Source organism: Gadus morhua, chromosome 16 (assembly GCF_902167405.1).
Source record: "Gadus morhua chromosome 16, gadMor3.0, whole genome shotgun sequence".
Taxonomy (NCBI): domain Eukaryota; kingdom Metazoa; phylum Chordata; class Actinopteri; order Gadiformes; family Gadidae; genus Gadus; species Gadus morhua.
Genome location: NC_044063.1, coordinates 25,738,963 through 25,757,777, shown reverse-complemented (window position 1 = coordinate 25,757,777; position 18,815 = coordinate 25,738,963). Strand labels below are relative to the sequence as shown.

The 18,815-nt window shown below is 44.7% G+C and overlaps 1 protein-coding gene across 1 annotated transcript in view; it reads right to left on the bottom strand.

Moving 5' to 3' along the window:
* Positions 1-11,217: 11,217 nt before the first annotated feature.
* The window catches only part of LOC115561663 (SPRY domain-containing SOCS box protein 4), a 42,870-nt gene continuing 35,272 nt past the window's right edge, over positions 11,218-18,815 (bottom strand). The window contains exon 4 of the mRNA XM_030381839.1: positions 11,218-12,453. Within this exon, the coding sequence (XP_030237699.1) occupies positions 12,326-12,453 (128 nt within the window). The 3' untranslated portion in view covers positions 11,218-12,325. The remainder of the gene's footprint in view (positions 12,454-18,815) is intronic.

Sequence of the window (18,815 nt, the reverse complement as noted above, 5' to 3'; positions counted from 1 at the left end):
TCTCTCCCTCCCTCTCTCCCTCTCTCCCTCTCTCTCTCTCTCTCTCTCTCTCTCTCTCTCTCTCTCTCTCTCTCTCTCTCTCTCTCTCTCTCTCGTTTAGATAGGACACTGAGTTGAAGGAGTTAAAAGGCTGCTTATCTCTCCGCCATGCAAGCATTGGCTTTGCTAGCTGTTTGTGAACCATGCAAGCCATAGAACAAAATAGTTTAGAGCGTAGCACAGCGCACACAGCATCTTATCTGAATGCAATTTTACACACACAGACACACGCATACACCAATCGTTCAGTTATTTGAAGTGAGGCGTGTCAAAATGGCCGAACGGCGCTACAATTAACATATACCACTGCTTGGCAAACCATTTCATCACCGTTCTGACTCCTAAAAGGAAAGCAAACCAAATGATTACGCCTCTCTTTAGGGTTGCTTGAAATGTCCTTTTTCCAGCAGTCTTTGTCACAACCATTGGATGAAGTACACATTTAACAACCCCATTGCTTGTTCCCATTTTGTTTTGTTTTCTCCAAACAAGACCTGTGCTATTTCAAATTAATGTGTCATGGTCCCCTGACAAAAAGGAGGACTAAATGTTTGTTTTTGATTTATATATATTTTTAGGTACTTAATAGTGCTTATTCCGGCCTGAATGGAAAATCCAGGTGACTTTAAAGATACAACGTATTTTCAATGGCACTCAAGGTAAAATAAAATAATACAGAGGTTGCTGTAGTCTCATGTAGCCATACATCCACTCGCAAACTCTCCAAAGTCTTGGGAAATTCGAGCAGCAAGGATGAGTAGTGTGGGGTCGAGACAATGTTGGCAGTCTTCATACGCGCAACCCATGATGGTAGCCTATAAGGAGGCCACTTCACAACGTTAACCAGTTGAAACGTGTTTCCCATTGGATGACTTCCTCAGGATTTCTGAGGTGTGGTGATCCAAACATTTTGGAGTGGAAAGTTTCCCAAGACCCAGCCGGAGTTTGCGAGATGGAGATCTGGCTATGCAAGATTAAGGTTACAATGCTATTGTAGATGTCATGTTATTAATTTATTTTTTTGACAGATTTGGTGAGACGGGAGATAATTCCTTGTACATTTTATATGCACATCTTATGTAAATATTGAGTAGAGTATAGTAGGCTGACCCTGCCCCCGAAACGAGCCCGTCATTTACATTTAGTGACTCCACCCCCTTTATATGTACAGACACCCCCCCTAAATCCTGACCAATCCCGAGTCTTTTTACAGCTCACTGACACCACCCATTCAATCCCCCCCCCTCAGGTCTTTTGTGTGCATATGAGTTTTTGGTGGTCACTTTGAATCAAATTCCTTGTTTGTGTAAACTGAGTGTTGGTTGAAATGCATTTTTGTAACTACATTTGATGGCGCCTGCATTGAGCAACATCGCCAAAAGAATCCAATCCAAAAATCCTCTGTCTTCGTGTCCGAGAAGGGCATTACTTAAAGAGATTAGGCTGTTCCGTAGGCAGGTCCCGCTCATTGTTCACCAGGTAACAAATCCGCCGCTGGGCAACAATGGAGGCTTTGAGTGACCGACGGCGTAGTGCGGTCATTTGTTGAAAGGTTTAGCTGTTTCTTGGGTGTAGCAGGAAGGTCCTTTGTGTATAGCTTTGTCTGCTCTCAGCAGATTCCCATGTGTTGTTTAGGAGTGCCCCCCCCCCCCTCCACCTCCACCACCTCATATACTCTGTGACACTTTGTTCTTGTGTGGTCACCCCCTACCCAAACCCCCACGATTCCTTTTGGTGGACATGACTTTGCATCGACCCGATTCCTAATGTTGTCTGCCGTTCGTTTTTAGAAGAGGAGAAGGGTGAAAAATAGAAGATTACAAAAAGATAAACAATCTTGTACAATGTGTAAAACCTTTTTTATTTATTTATTTGTTATTTTTCTGGACTCTTTGGTCTGATTTCCTTTTGAATGGTCACTACAGCACTTTCTGTAAATGGACCAATAAAAACTTGTTTTAGAATCTATAGTCGTGTGTCTCTTGCTTGTGTGAATTAGTCTGAACGCCACCCTGATGGGAAGGCTTCTTAAGGCCTGTACACGCTCGGGCGATCGCAACAGGTGAGCAACGCAACCAGATGTCTGGCTGTATGGTCTACATAAATGACTGATTATTATTTAAACTAATAGGCCTACTTACGATAATATTAGATTAATAACGCCAGACATCGTGTAAAGGGATTTCACTAGAAACCATATGATGCACTTCCAGAAACGTTCTATCTACTAACTACAGCTGCTATGGGCCCTATGCTGAAGTGTCTATGATGATAGGCTGCAAGGGTATGTACGCGGAGAGAGGAATGGCAAACGCAAATTCTATTCATAGATCAAAAGTCACAAAAAAAAAGTTAGATGAATATATATCAAAATAATTAGTATAGGATATTTTTATTAGTTTTATTGTTTGTCCTCCTCCCCTCATTTGTCCATTTTGGTCTAAACTATGCCTACCTACGACGCTTAAGTCAGTGCATTCAACCATGAAGATAAATGTTTAAGTACAAACACCTTCAAAAAATGTAATAAAGCTACCATTTAGAAACAAGAGTTTAGAGTTTTAACAAGAGACTGGGTTTATTTTTTTCCTTTTCATTCACAAAGACGCAGTCTGAAAATACAGGCTTCAGTCTGCGCCAGAAGATGGGTACGAATTCAGCTGTCCTGAGGTCAGATTGTCAAGTAGTGAGGGAGTAGCAAGAAGTTTGGCAGTTATCGATCATAGTGGACGGGCTCGGGTGTAGGGTTTGACTATATGTTACCATGCCGACCTGCCACACTCATTAACCTGGGTAGACAGCCCGTAACCGATGTCTTTCCCAGCGTGGTGTGCTGAACTTGAGTATTCTTCCTAATCTTTCCCAAGGTGAGTGCATTCCAAGGGTTGGGTGCGAGGTACTCACCACTGGTCCACAGCCACCGTAGGCAAACAGCTCTGTGTTCTGCCGCACCGGCAACTCGTATCCAGGTGACCAGCCAGCGTCTTTCAATTCCACCATGTATACAAAAATTCAAAAAAGGTTCTCTCCTCGAAGTCGCCAAAACGTGTGTCCATCGGGTTACTTCCGTTCACCGGAACTCACCTGCTGAAACCAGGCACTCTCCACTCAGTCTCAAACTCTGAGAGACCCCTGCCCCCCTCAGCTGTTGCTACTTACCTGTGATGAGCACCTCAACACCGCCCCCTCTGTGTGGCATCACACCTAGTATCGTCACACTATATCATAGATGTACGATGATCTGTTAGCGGCACAGCTTTCCCTGTAAATGCTGACCGTGAGGTAGGATGTGAACAGGTTGAGTGCAGAGCCAGAGATTCCCAGTTCCTGGAGAGTGGAGAAGAGGATCTGGTGGTTCACTGTATCACAGGCTGCTGAAAGAGAGGAAGGTGGTGATATCAGTGTGAAGTATTTATGTGACGACAAGGAGAGCAGTCTCAGTCTCCTTGAAGTTGGACTAGTGAGGGTCAATGTTCTGGTGGAGTCTTGCAGAGTTGGAGAAAGACTGCATGCTCAGGTATAAATGGTAAAAGAGAGACCGGCAAGGAGCTCTTTACATCAGATGGGTTGAGTGTGTGTTTCTTTAAGAGATAAAAGAAACACAGGGAAGTTAGAAGGTCAGGGGCAATAGACTGAAGAAGGTAGGGTAAGGGTAGGGAGGGCTAGGTTAGGGTTAGGGAGGGCTAGGGTAGGGTTAGGGTAGGGAGGGCTAGGGTAGGGTTAGGGTAGGGAGGGCTAGGGTAGGGTTAGGGTAGAGAGGGCTAGGGTAGGGTTAGGGTAGGGAGGGCTAGGGTAGGGTTAGGGTAGAGAGGGCTAGGGTAGGGTTAGGGTAGAGAGGGCTAGGGTAGGGTTAGGGTAGAGAGGGGTAGGGTTAGGGTAGAGAGGGCTAAGGTAAGGTTAGGGTAGAGAGGGCTAGGGTAGGGTTAGGGTAGAGAGGGCTAGGGTAAGGTTAGGGTAGGGTTAGGGTAGAGGGGGCTAGGGTAGGGTTAGGGTAGAGAGGGCTAGGGTAGGGTTAGGGTAGAGAGGGCTAGGGTAGGGTTAGGGTAGAGAGGGCTAGGGTAGGGTTAGGGTAGAGAGGGCTAGGGTAAGGTTAGGGTAGGATTAGGGTAGAGGGGGCTAGGGTAGGGTTAGGGTAGAGAGGGGTAGGGTTAGGGTAGGGTTAGGGTAGGGTTAGGGTAGAGGGGGCTAGGGTAGGGTTAGGGTAGAGAGGGCTAGGGTAGGATTAGGGTAGAGAGGGCTGGGGTAAGGTTAGGGTAGAGAGGGCTAGGGTAGGGTTAGGGTAGAGGGGGCTAGGGTAGAGTTAGGGTAGGGAGGGCTAGGGTAGGGTTAGGGTAGAGAGGGCTAGGGTAGGGTTAGGGTAGAGGGGGGTAGGGTTAGGGTAGGGAGGGCTAGGGTAGGGTTAGGGTAGAGAGGGCTGGAGTAGGATTAGGGTAGAGAGGGCTGGGGTAAGGTTAGGGTAGAGAGGGCTGGGGTAAGGTTAGGGTAGGGGTAGGGCAGAGAGGGCAGGTTGTTGGGCAGTGGGAAGGGACCAGGGATACCTCTCACTCCCAGTGCCTCATTGGGATTGAGAGATGGAAAGGAAGTGAGAATCGGAGAGATGAAGCGCTGACGATAAGACAGATGGGGACAGCAGGTGGCTTGGGGAATGAGGAGCGTATGTCATCTATCTTTTTGACAAAGTAGTTAAAAAAATCAGTCGGTAGAAGGGAGGAGGAGCAGCGGGGGGATTACGGAGGGTGGAGAAGATAGAAAAATGTTTTTTTTTAGGATTGGGAAAGGAGGATCGAATTTGAGATTGAAAGAAGGAGGTTTTAGCTGCAGATAGAGAGGCAGAGTGAGGGGAGAGAAGAGATTGGTAGGCAAGAAGCTCGTCAGGGAACTCGGATCTGCACCGTGCTCTTTGCAGCGCCCTGAGAGTGGTTCCGTCAGCAAGCACAGAGGCAACCATATGGCTCCCTCATGTTCCCTGGAAGGAAGGTTCTCTTTTATTTGTCTGTAGATGTTGCTCAGTTCTGATGTGATTTAGGGTTCATTAAAACTGCTTTGTAGCGTCTTTACCTCTGTTTATTTTGGACCCATTTTTGCATATATTTACACTCTCATTTCTAGTCATATTATTTGTTTATAGTTTGTAGGGTAGGATGAAGTAACAGATTTTTGAACTGTTTACCTGCAAGTCCTTGGGCCTAACTCCTTGTCCCTCCCACCGGACAGCATGCAGGCTCCCTGCTCCCTGGGGCTGCTTGATCTCAGCCCCAATGCATTCTCCTTGATCTTCTTGAACATTATGTTGGCATCAACTGTTCTCGGATTTGGATCCCCTCAAAGAGATATGATAGAATACACCAGATTCACTTTTACAATCATTGTGGCCATACTTCTTCATTCATCCTATTCTCTGCTCTAATGTGTTATTATGCAAAAAATCTTTGTATATGTTAAGTCAATTAACATTTCATCCGAGTTTATAAATAATCCCCCTTATTCAGATATGACTAAAGTCAAAAACACAACTATACATTTTTAAATACAATCCTTCAGGAGCTGCCCTCCTTTAAATTACGAAAGTTAGGAAACAGTGTTCTCTAATCGTTCGCCCTGTCTGCCCCCTGTAACCAGGGGGGCTGACTCTCCTGATGAATTGAAATACAGACATGAAACCTTGTTCTTTACTTTCCCAGTGTGTGTCCCTCAGCTCTTTCCAACTTAATCAACTTGTTTGAAATCCCAAGCCTTCCCCTGCTTCCAATAGGTACTGGATTAGAGATGTTTCTTGCTTGCTCCTCCGCCGTGGCGAATCTAACTATTGATGTCTGTTTGAAGACCTGCACCTGCAACTATATACCACCAGGGACATTGCTAATTTCTAGAATTGTACCTTAATTTAAACAGTGGTTCTTGTTGTGCTACCATTATGTCGTTCCATTTTCACACGCATTGCAGTCCTAACCATCTCTGGAAGGAGGACCCCTCTTCTGTTTTCGTCTCTTCTTCCTTGCCCTTTCGGGGGCTAGGGTTAGGGGGGTGTCATAACAAGTGGCCTGTGGAGAACTTGGGACGGTGTTTAAGTGCTCTAGAATACATTTTACTTGACTTGACACACAGAAGAGAAAATTCTGCTACTTCCGAGTCAATACGTTTATTACAGATTCAAAACGTCAAACAAATGTAATTCAAATATATTGAATTAAATAATTCCTAAATGATTTTGATGCTCAATATATAGAGTAATGACATATTATTCTACAGCACCCTGCATGATGGTGCAGTTGGATTAAGGTATATGCACAATCATACTATGCACTATAATAATTGTACCTAATAACACAGAGATACACCAACATACATACAGCAGCTGTTGGATGCGGCTTATGCATGACCAACAGGCCAGAGCAGCTACAGCAGTGCCATGTTAACGGATGAATGCGCCCACAAGGTGACTCCTAAAGTCACATGAAATCCTCATGATGACCTCATTAGCATATTGTACACATAAGCTAGAAAATAATTGCTGCTCAGCACGTCACTGACAGTGTGGGCATTGCTATTGACTCTGTCCAGTATTGTCTGCTTTGACGATCATCAGCAATCTTTACGAGTGGATGACTCAATCATTTGTTTTTGTATAATTAATCAGGGAAATCGATTTTCTTCTTTTTGAGTTCATTTTGCCAGCCTGGCTTTTGGAGCAGTCGACATCATAGCTATTCTGGTGTCTTCAATAGACAATTCTCAGAATCGGTTCACTGATGCAAAAATCTTAACATGCATCACATAACACTTTATATTATACATTAGTGTCCAAAGTGCAAAGATGATCTGTGGGAGATGACGTGGGTAAAGAAGCGGCCGGATCTCGTCTCTGTAACTCCCCCGCCTTCTAGTGTACATGAAGCTGACCTGAGCAATTGCTCTGCTCCATAAAAAACACCATATTGCCTTAGAGATACAGCCAAAGACCAATCAAAGAGACGGAAAATATTTACCTTTAGTTAAATATAGCCATTGTCAGTTACACATTATAGTGTTGAAGTCTTGTGACAGCGCGCAGCATCTGTGGAGTAATCTATATGTAAACCTCTCAAACACCACTGTATGAACACATCTAATTTCAGTTTGAGGCTTATCTGTCACAACAGCAGTAAGAAGCAATTAATTATGGACCAAGTGCAAGAGTAGGCCTATTATTGCGCAGGCAACCAGACGACAATAATCTCTGCGCTACAAGTGCTGTGAAACAATTATCTCCAGCCAACCAAACTTGATGACTTCTGCAAACTTTTCAGAAAGAGGTAGAGGGAGCGGAGGAGGAACTTGAGAATGAAACCAACAGCCATGACAGCGACTGAGATATTGGTTTGTACTACATAGATGGGCTTGTCGCTCGTTGGTGAATCAATATACCTAGCAAAGATGAAATGGAGGATTCAAAAGATAAAGAGGGCTTCAGTTTGCCTTTCACACTGTCTCGTGGACCTGTGGTGGTCATCACAGGGTCGCAAACACTGTTTTATCTTCCTGAGTTCTTCTCTACAAAGTGAGTTGTTAAGGGTCTAGTATTCCTTTAGATGTTTGTTTGGTCAACTCCACAATTTCCACATATATCCCAGCCTGGTGTGTTTCGACTAGTACCGTATATAAATGGTCTTTGTAAAGTCAGATCTAAATTATCTTTGTGTCACAATATCATTATCAAGACATAGATGTTTTTTTTACATACATATGCACACGCACGCACGCACGCACGCACGCACGCACGCACGCACGCACGCACGCACGCACGCACGCACGCACGCACGCACGCACGCACGCACGCACGCACGCACGCACGCACGCACGCACGCACGCACGCACGCACGCACGCACGCACGCACGCACGCACGCACGCACGCACGCACGCACGCACGCACGCACGCACGCACGCACGCACGCACGCACGCACACACACACACACACACACACACACACACACACACACACACACACACACACACACACACACACACACACACACACACACACACACACACACACACACACACACACACACACACACACACACACACACACACACACACACACACACACACACACACACACACACACACACACACACACACACACACAACCACCCAAAAACCAAGACGTGTGTGTGACGACCAATTGAACGTTGTATTAACGCCCCCTCCTGGCCAGTGTTTGTTTGGATGTAATTCTCTCTCTCTCTCTCTCTCTCTCTCTCTCTCTCTCTCTCTCTCTCTCTCTCTCTCTCTCTCTCTCTCTCTCTCTCTCTCTCTCTCTCTCTCTCTCTCTCTCTCTCTCTCTCTCTCTCTCTCTCTCTCTCTCTCTCTCTCTCTCTCTCTCTCTCTCTCTCTCTCTCTCTCTCTCTCTCTCTCTCTCTCTCTCCAAAAATCTCGCTCGCTTTCTCTCTCGCTCGCAAAAAATACATTCAAATATTATTTACTAGGAGTTAAGTTAATTTGTGTATAAAGTTACACAAATTCATATATTGTTAAAATACAATTTCTCAATAAGCAAACAGGAGCACAATTATACAATGGTCCGTTTGAACCTCAGCTTCTGCTGCTGAGAGATGAACCCTTACGGATGGGATTCCATATCCAGTGTGGCCCAGCTGTTTCACATCGTGGAAGGATTATGTAATCCATACACCCATGATGGCCGGCATGACCCTAGCACTTCAGTGTCAAGGGCACAGCTATCCACTTCAATGTAATCACCACTTTCGATGCAAATCCAAACACCAGCGTTCCCCTCTCTCCTGCAATAACTGCTATCAACCAGGAGATGGTGGCAGAACGTCAGGTGAAACAACATGACTGCTCCATTCTAATAATACAGGGAATGCAATGCATAATCAAATGTGTATGGAATGCCACAGTAATATATGTGTATTTGAGTACACATTTGAGTAGAAAACAACGACTGACACTGGCACTATTTCTTCGTGGATATAAATATTTTGTTGCATTTCTCAAAATAATATTAGGTACAAACGCCCACACAAACACACATACAAAAACACACCTCATACATAGCAGCATAGTCTAAGCTAAAAGGTGATTTGTAGTTCCTTGTGAAGATTTGTGTGTGTATGTGTGACAGGTTATACATCTCAATGTAGATGCAGGCTTGAAGTATCATGCTTTGTTTCTGCCTAATGGGCAGTGGGTGACATTTGGGAAAGGTTGAGACAGCACGCGGGAGGTCCAGACAGAACTGAGAATATAAGCAAGGACCTCAATGGAGAGTTTGGCGCGGTCAACCCTTTCAACATTTTAAAAGTGCCCCAACCCAACTTATTTGGGCAACTCCCATCATCTCCTTACTGTCTCGTTCAGCAGAATCACATGTACATACATCATTCAGAGAAGGAAAAGCAATGAATAAAAAACATTGAATAAGTCATTGAAAGAACAAATTACCGAAATCGAGCGTCGTGTTTGTCAGGGTGCAAGGTGTGTGTGTTTGTGTAAGAGGCAGATTGAGGGTGCGCTTATGTGCACGGAAAGTGTGTGTGGATGTGGCGGAGACCCCCTGGCATAGTGCGTGTCACTGATACCTATAGAAGGTACGAGGCGGTATCGTGTTTAACTCATACAGTGTCAACCTCGGGGAAAATTGTTACAATTACTTCCCTCTTCCATAGTCTCCTTCAGAAGGCAGAGAAAGTGCACAGTAGGCACACGATGCAAGACTTCAAAAAGCACCGCTCACAAATTGCTGTTGCCCTAGTTACTGTTACTTTTTATTTCGTACATTAATGCTGCAGCCATCTGTCGGTAAACACACGTGTTTGCTTTCAGCTCAGCTGATAAAGATCATGATGTAACACACAGGAGACAGAGAAGGGCCAACCTCTGACGCTGCACCGGCTCTCGTCATGGCTCCACCAGCGCCCATCAGGAACACGTTTCCTCAAGCAGTCCACGGTAGGGGAGGTAATAGCAGACATAGGAGGGCCCACAGTTAGAATACCTGAGCATTACTATTTTTTTTTAACTTTGAAATGTTGTTGGAATAAGAACCGTTTTACATGAGTTGATGAATGTGCTGAATGAATGTCAATTTTTGTATTGTGTATAATGGCTGTGAGTTCATAATTTATATCAATACTTAAGATGGCCGTGGAGTAACAATGCCATCTCATTGGGTTTTCCCCAAGCACTACTAGCACAATGATTATGCACTATTTTCAATCTAAAATCTAGGGTTATGCCGTGTTCTAGCTTTATTCACTAACCAAGCAGTATCCACATGTTTCACTTACGTAACAATCTCAGATGTTCTTTCTTTTGGATATTAAATATTAGACATATTACTCACAGTTGTGGAGATACACCAATTACTTTGGGAATATGATTTTCAGGAAATAACTCAAAGAAATTGGCCTAGTGATGAAGAGGTTCAACCTGAAAAGGTAAGCGGAAATGGCAATGGGTTCCATCACTTTCAAAGGAAGAATGGAACCCATGATGGATCAAAACCAGAGTTTAACTGATGCTGTCCGGTGCAGAGGCGGCTTCCCAGCTAACAAGCAGGCCGCCTCAGATCAAGGTCTCAAAAAATACTTTCAATCCATTTGAAAGAGCTTCTACTTGATTCATTAAAACTTAAAGAATACAAGCAGCAATTGAGACACCGCTTCTCCCCGTCTCAAGTCGGTGGCGCAAATATATTTCTAATGAAAAGTACTTAAGCCTGGATTGTGTGAGGCAACATGGATGACATCGATCATCCAAGTGTTTAGAACTGCAATTACAATCAATATCCTTCTCTTAAGCATTTGAAATCATCTGAAGGACACTGCTGCTGCCATTACAGACACTTCTTGATTTTTCATTCATCTGAAAGCAGATGGAGCACGGCGATATGATCAACACTGGTCCACTGGAAAAATGGGGGGGGGGGGGGGGGGGGTAGGGGTGGATAGGTGGAGGTCTGCAGCGCAATGGAAAGTAACGCCTGCCTACAAACTTTGATCACATAACAAGCTTAGCTCTGTCAAATACTTTATTAGGAAGCTTGACTAAATGCCAAAATGGAAAAAGCCGCTTTGGCATCAGTGCCAGTGAGATGGCGCTTTGTTTAGTTTGTCTTGGATGCGTGGTATGGTAGGACAGATTAACACACGTTAGATTAAAACAGAAACAGCTAGACGTTGACTTTTGTTTTTATTCACATTTAACAGATGCTGATTGCACCACATTCCACAGACTAAGACCCACATGAGCATTCCGGGACTCACTTTGCTTTCTGCAGATAAATCTAAAATCTCAACAAAAAATAAATCAAATAAGAAAAATAAACAAGATCATAAAATTAGACCAGAATTTATTAGAAGATAAAAAAATAAAAGCCAAAAGCAGGAAAGGAAGAATAAACAAAGCATAAAAAACATGGAGAAAAGAACCATCTGAAAACATTTGTGTGTGCTTCATTCAAAGAATCTCATAGTCAGGCACATAAGCGATCAAGGCAGACCCAGATCAATCTCACCCCGCTAAGGAGAGCCGTCCATTTGACACCACAGGCCCTCCGACCGCTGTGACGGACGGATGCTTGAAATGCACCGAGAGAGAGCCACTGACTCAGGCACAAACTACCAGAGATAGCGCGGACTATCTCTGGTAATGGACGTCTATTGATGCACCACCCGTAAGCTTGGGTGGAACTTGGTACATGGCATACAAGAGAGCTGTTCCTCTTCGACTCTACTTTGTCGTTTGGATGTTATCGAACGCAAACAACTCCCGAAATAGGATATTATAAATACCAACGTGCTTCGGTTGAAGCCAAGTGTGCACACACTGATTGGGTGTGTGTTGGGGGAGCCTTGGCAGAGTGTGTACAGAACAAATTTAGAGACTGGCCCATCGCGCATCAGCCCACACGCTGTCCCTCTCCCAAGAAAAGCTCATCAAAACGGTCCTTAAAATGTTTTCTTTGACAGTTTTAGAGTCTGTTGGCCTGATTTCCATATTCTCCATTGCTCTTACCCGTCACACTTTAATCTCAACTCCTTAAATCTGTCCAGTCAGCAGAAAAAATAAAGAAATTATTAAAAGTTTGATTATAAACATCCTAAAAACCCACCCCGCCTACAATGTAAACAAAAGCCCTTGCAGCAGTAGGCCTTCTCTGATACCATCTCCACCGGCTCCTCATTGTCCTAAGCATAGTCCGTGTCTGGTGGCCGTGAGAAGGTCCTCTCGGAGGACCCACAGCCCCCTCCGCCTGATGTGGTCAGAGTCTGTTCGCAGGGTCACTGGTACTGGAGGTAGTTCTTGAGAGTCTGTGGCAGGGGGAGTGTGTCGATGTGATGGATGCGCTCCCTGCCCAGCGCTAGCCGGGCCACTCGCCTGCATAGGTCCATGAGGGGGAGGGGCTCCGCTAGAGAGAGAGATAGGGAGAAGGTTAAAGTCAATGACACATTTGTCATGAATGACTTACTTGTCATATGATGACGTCTAGAGCCCCCTGGTGCTGCAATACACGAACGGCTTGACTTCAACAAGATCACACACACACACACACACACACACACACACACACACACACTAAAGACTTTTAAGACCTTTTCAAAAATTAAGACTGTACCACGGCAAAACAAGTTAAATAAGGCAAATTAAAACTTTCATACTAACTTTTAGAAGAATGCTCACGTTTGTTGAACAACATGGTGCATTAATGTCACCTGTTAGACATGCAAACATGCAATGTGCTTCGATAAACCAGCTCTTGTGTTTTGGGCCTGCAGTTGCCACTGTAGCAGCAAGGAGAAGACTGAGTTACTGGAGCAAGCACCTTGAAACATTTAGAAAAATAAGCAATAAACGGCACCAGCTGAACAACCGCAGCCGGTATCATTTGAGAAATTGAAACTATAAGACCTAGACCTAATGTAGAGGGCGATCCTTCCCCCCTTTCAAATCACCTCAAAATGAACACCAAAAGAAAGAAAGTGTTTAAAGTGCTACACTGAAAGGAAATTGAACATACCAAAACCTTTTAAGCAAGATGAACATTTCCAAATAAAAGTGCTACTGTTTAAAGTGCTTCACTGAACTGAGACCGTACATGTTCATGTCTCAAAGTATTTTTGACAGTTGACCCCTCTTTTGAAAGTCCAGGGCAAATATAATTGAATGACATCAGGCCAAACACGCATAACACCATATGGCCACCAGATAGGACTGAAGAACATGTGTTCTGATGAAGGCAAGTTACCTATTTCTTCAGAACCCTTCTCATTGTTTGTAAACAACATGTTTAGTGGCGAAATTGGGCTCAGAAAATGGATTATCCGTTTATGGTGGTTCCATGTCCTCAACTTTGAGGACAAAGACAACAAAGGTAAGACATTAACAATTAAAAAACATTTTTGGTTGTTATAGAAAAAAAGTTTGCTCTTGAATTGTAATTTGCGAGTTTTAGTCAGAGTGATACGATTTGGACTGTTGGAATCAGTGGAGGCTCAGCTTTCATATAATGTATAGTTTGTGCATGTCAAATTTCGTGAAAAATATCGCTATTGCTGTGCATGTGCACAGTTATGAAACCTAAAACCTTTTTCTTGCATATGGGTTTACATGCGTCTTTTGACTTTCCTGGGTAATTTGCCTCAAATCCAAAGTATTTCTAAACAGCACTCCTGCCGTTTTCTTTCTCTACCTCTAGCATTCAGAATGCTCACTGGCACTAAAAAGAGAGAGCACATCACACCAGTCCTGGCTCAGCTGCACTGGCTACCTGTCAAATTTAGAATTGATTTTAAGATTTTACTCTTTGTTTTTAAAGCTCTTAATGGCTCAGCCCCCCCTTATATTGCTGAAATGCTTTCCTCACATTCCACCTCAAGGTCGACCCGATCATCCACAAAACAGCTCCCATCTGTCCCCCATACACGTCTTAAAACGAAAGGTGACCGGGCATTCTCTGTTGCTGGCCCAAACCTTTGGAATCCCCTTCCACCCCACATCAAGTCTTCTACCACCCTTGCCAGTTTTAAGTCTAATTTAAAGACATACCTTTTCACTCTTGCTTCTAACAACCCTTAACCCTGTTCTTACTATTTTTATTGCTCTCTTTCTACTTATTTTATACTTATTTTATGCATTTCCTTTTTTAGTCAAGACCTGTGTATTCCTGGGCCCCTTTCAACAACTGTCCTGCCCAACCCTGATTTCTGCAATTGTAAAGCGCTTTGGGTCAACTCCTGTTGTTTTTAAATGTGCGATATAAATAAAAGTGACTTGACTTGACTACCTAAAGCGGTCGCGGACACCGTCACATAGAGCTCGTAAAAACGCCCCTTCCGGTAGACCCCTCATGGGACCTCTGGGCGAGGAGAATTTTAATGGGAGTCAATGTATTGTATGCTAGAAATGTATTATTTTCTGATCCCAGTAATCAAATGCCTTGGATTACACATAAATAAGAAAAATAAGAAAAAAATAAAGAGAGTTTGACCGTTTATTGTGCAATTGTTCAGTTAAAGGCTGTAGAGAAAACACAATGAGAACACATGCCCCGATTTATAATGGTTTTCACCTCTTTCGATGCCGTTATACTCCCCTTGGAAAATAGTGGTGAAGTGGAGCAAAGAGATCGCCATGTCTGTACAAGAGTGGTGGTGGCGTATAATTCGCGTCGAGAGCAGCGAGGGGCTGTAGTGCAAAGCGGCCTCACACAAAACCTAACATCAAACTTCCTCGTGAATTTTTTTGGTTCTCTTTGTATAAAAAATTATAATTCGAATCCACAAACATATGTGTAAAGGGCATATAAAGACTGGGACCAAAAAATAATTACTTTCTCTCCATTGATCCCATTCATAGTTTTACGATCTCAGAGGTCCCATGGGGTTCTATCGGAGGGGGCGTACTTACGACCTCAATAGAGACTAGTGCCGAAGAGGACGAAGCGACAGCTAATAAAGTTTCGCTGCGAATATTTCTGTTCGCTTTGGTCGCTCAAGTCGCTCATGACGTACAATTCAAAAGTGCGTCCGTTGACTGATCCCCATTGACTTTGAATGGGGACGGACGCGCAATGCATTGTGGATCCGTGCGACGAAGGCTCCGAAAAATTTTCAACATTTTCGGCAGCGACGGATCCGTCATCCAATCAGATCACGTATGCAAATTTAAGCACTGTGACACTACTCGGGCTCTGATGACCCTGGAAACCTCCCCCATCCGTCAGCCACGCCTTCTGACGTCCTTTGACTGACGGTGCAGCGGGCATGAGGCGTTGAGGGGAGGCGGAGTTATGTTTGCGCTGTCTATTAACTAGCTGTCGGAGAGAAGATAGCGAGAAAGCGCAGTGGTATTTGTGTATCGATACTGCAGAGAATGATTATTGAAACCGTTTAAAAATTTCAGTATAGATATTTGAAGCAAAGACCCGCCCCATCTCTGTCTCTGATTGGTTTGGACCACGATATGAGCCTATCTTTACTGCGAGTTCCTTCAAAAGGAGATCAAGCGCTTCGTTCACAAAGCGAGAACCGACGCGATGGAAGTTATGGCGTTCGCATTGAAAACGTTGGTTGCAGCGTACAGAAAAGATACGTTGGTCACTTATACAATTGTGATTAAAAAATATACACCTAACCGCATGGAGACATTTCACTCGCTCGGTCCCATATCAAATGTAATACCTCCCTTTCGAAAATTCCAGACATACGACAGAAAGTTGTATTTAAGACTTTTTAAGGACCCTGGAAAACTAATTCAGACATGAAACACTGCCGACCACAGCACACCGTGCCCAGAAACCATCGCAGTGGATTCCAATCATGTTCATCAAAACTTTCACCCAATATAAAACCGCAGCGTGAGAGACAAAGCATTGTTTTCGCCATTGTCCCCCCTTATCCCACATACAATTATTTTACGTGAGTCAATTCAATTAATGGGACCAGAGTGATGACCTTGATGTAAAGAAGGTGAGCACGATGCTTCCTCACGGCAACAAGTCTCCATAGCCTGCACTGGAATATTGCTTGTGCGTGCAATTCTGTATACATGTAGGAATCCCAGGCACTGCTGAAATGATTTGTAGTCCGACCACTGGCCTGTCTCTTGGGCTATGCTTTTTGCCTCGACAGGGGAAATGTGTTGTCATGAAGAGTGAAGAGTACTCCCCCTTAAGAGGCTTTGGTTCAATAGTTTTTACATTTTACCAAGTACATCACATGAAATTTTTTTCCCTACTCAAGGGGTCCAAAAAGACCAGAGGTCCCGAAGGCAAACTGAAAATCACAGGGCAGCCAGTTTCCAGAATTGGACTGATATTCATTTAAATCAAGCAGTACGAGTTGGCTTTGTTGGCTGACGTTAGGCTGTATTGGCTAAATGACGATACTCTAAATCCTGGTTCGTCACAAGTTGAGAAACACCTGGCTTTGGGGTTTGCAGAGGGCTGTCGTGTCATGATTCATACCGTCTGACAGCGTAAGAGAGGATGTACTTTATTACGCTTCATGGCACTCGTGGATCTACACGTGTGCCACACGAGGTGCAGTGAGCCCACATCCTTCAACCCCCCGGTGAGGAATGAGCACTCCGTCGGCCTTGAAAGCACCCATCAATCAGCCTGACGTCACCAACAGCGATGCCTCCCTCCCCACAACCAGCGCCCACCACACAGGCAGTTACTATGGGAACCGACTCCTCACCTATGTGCAAGGTCACGTGACTACGCACGGCAGATGTGCGTGTGATGAGTGCGTCCAAGTGGTATTGCTGTGGGATCTAAACAGGTGTACATGGCCCTCGAGTCTTCTCCCCTATTCACTAAACACTAATATAGATCCGACATAAACATCAACAACAATAATAATCTCTTCAGCAAATTGCCTAGGCAACCACAAACCCACAGCTCGCACAATGATCTACATAGACGCTGGGACTTTTCAGTGGCCATAGCGGAGGCCTAATGAGTCAACACTCCATGCAGCGTTTGTCTGCATTCTGAGATGTCATTAGCGCTGAGAAACAGGTGCCTGTACCACCGCTGAGGCAGCCGCCTCGACATGGGCCTGAAATATACCTATGGGTTCAAAAGGTGCCAGAGACTACATCCCAGACTGACGGGCCAAGAGAGCTAATGAGGAGGCTAGCGCCTCGCTACAATCAGCCAATCCCGGCAGCCGCGGGCTGGCCTCCATAGCTAGGGTTGCCGAGGGCAACATCCGGTCCTGAGCAACAGAGGGCGCAGAGCATGCTGCAGAGGTAGACTAGACTAGATGAGGATGCTCAGGGAATTGTCTGTCCGTTGTCTCAAGAAATGCACAGCTCGCTTGGCTTAACAGCCTGGCCGAAATAATCAAGGTGATTTGGTGATTTCGGGAGTGGTATTCTGCTCACTTTTCATCCAATCTACATTGCAGCTTTACCTAGTTGGGCGCTAGGATCTTATTGCCTTTATAAAAAAAAAAATTGTCAATGTATTTGTCCACACTATTTGGTAATGACTGGGAAAGATTTGCATTTGCAGCGTGGCATATCTGCTCGTGAGCCTTTAAGAATAGCCTCTGTGGGAAATGGCAGTAAGATGCAATATGTATGATGCTGTTCTCTGGGGATCCGTCTGAAAATAGTCTGAAAGAAAACACAGAGTGGAACTATACTTCCCCTCTCAATAAGACAAATCATGTGGGTCACAAAATGCACAACATACCGTTTTTAATTAGGTGCAAATAAATTGATGCAAATATCACATTGCATCAATTTCTCAGGTGTACCTAGTCTGTATCTACACTTTAATACGGCAGGCTCCATTCAAGAATATCTGAAGCTATCCCTTTTAAAAGAGCTTAAGCAGAAGGAAATGGGTCGAACAAGGTGTACGTCGTTACAAGGTCTGGCGTGCATTGTTGATCAAATGAAAACGGGCATTTTAGACACAAGTCTAAAAAGGAACATACAACCAAACAGGCAAGATGAATAATGAATCCATGCTAATCAGCTCGAAGGTTAAGTGGAGTAGAAGGCAGCCCTAGATTCTAAACCTCCCTGTAGCCCGCGGCCTCTAATAGCTGAAGTCATGTGGTTTGTCAGTCCATACAGTCCAGCCCTCCCCCTGCTGTCCCCTTGTCTTTTTCCGAATGGTCAGAGAAGAGACTCTGACAGGTTGATGGTATACTTAAAGATAAGATGCAGTGGACCCCGTCACTGGGTAGGGGTGGTTAGGGACCTTTGGATGCGTGATACACGACAGGGAGCCCACAGGACAGGCAGATAGAGCGAGGAGAGTCAGGGGTGGGGATGAGACAGGCCCGAGAAGAAGAGCAGACATGCATTCAAGAGACACTGAATCTCATGTGTGGTCTACTTTGTAAATTATTAAAGGAGTATATTTCAATGCAAATACAACCTCCACTCTTGTCACGCAAAGCCCACAAGTCACGTGCACAAACGTCTGTCCGTGTGGGTGTGGGCTTGCTTGCGTCAAACGCACACATCGTCTACAAATCTGTACAAATGGAGACGCCCCATTTATGTTCTGCAGTTAATTAAGGCGTTGAAAGGTTCACCCTGTTGGCCCAGTTTCACAGGGGTCCTCCCTCCGTTCTTCACTCACTCAAAGTAACACACGCCACTGTGGCTACGCCCAGGTACCGGGACTAAGGTGGAGGTTGTTCACTTCACACCAGGTGGGGTTTGAGATTTGCATATGGCTGCCATAGGAGCTGCGTAATCTAGTTGAGGTGATGTATGCACTAGGCCTGTCACGATAACAAATTT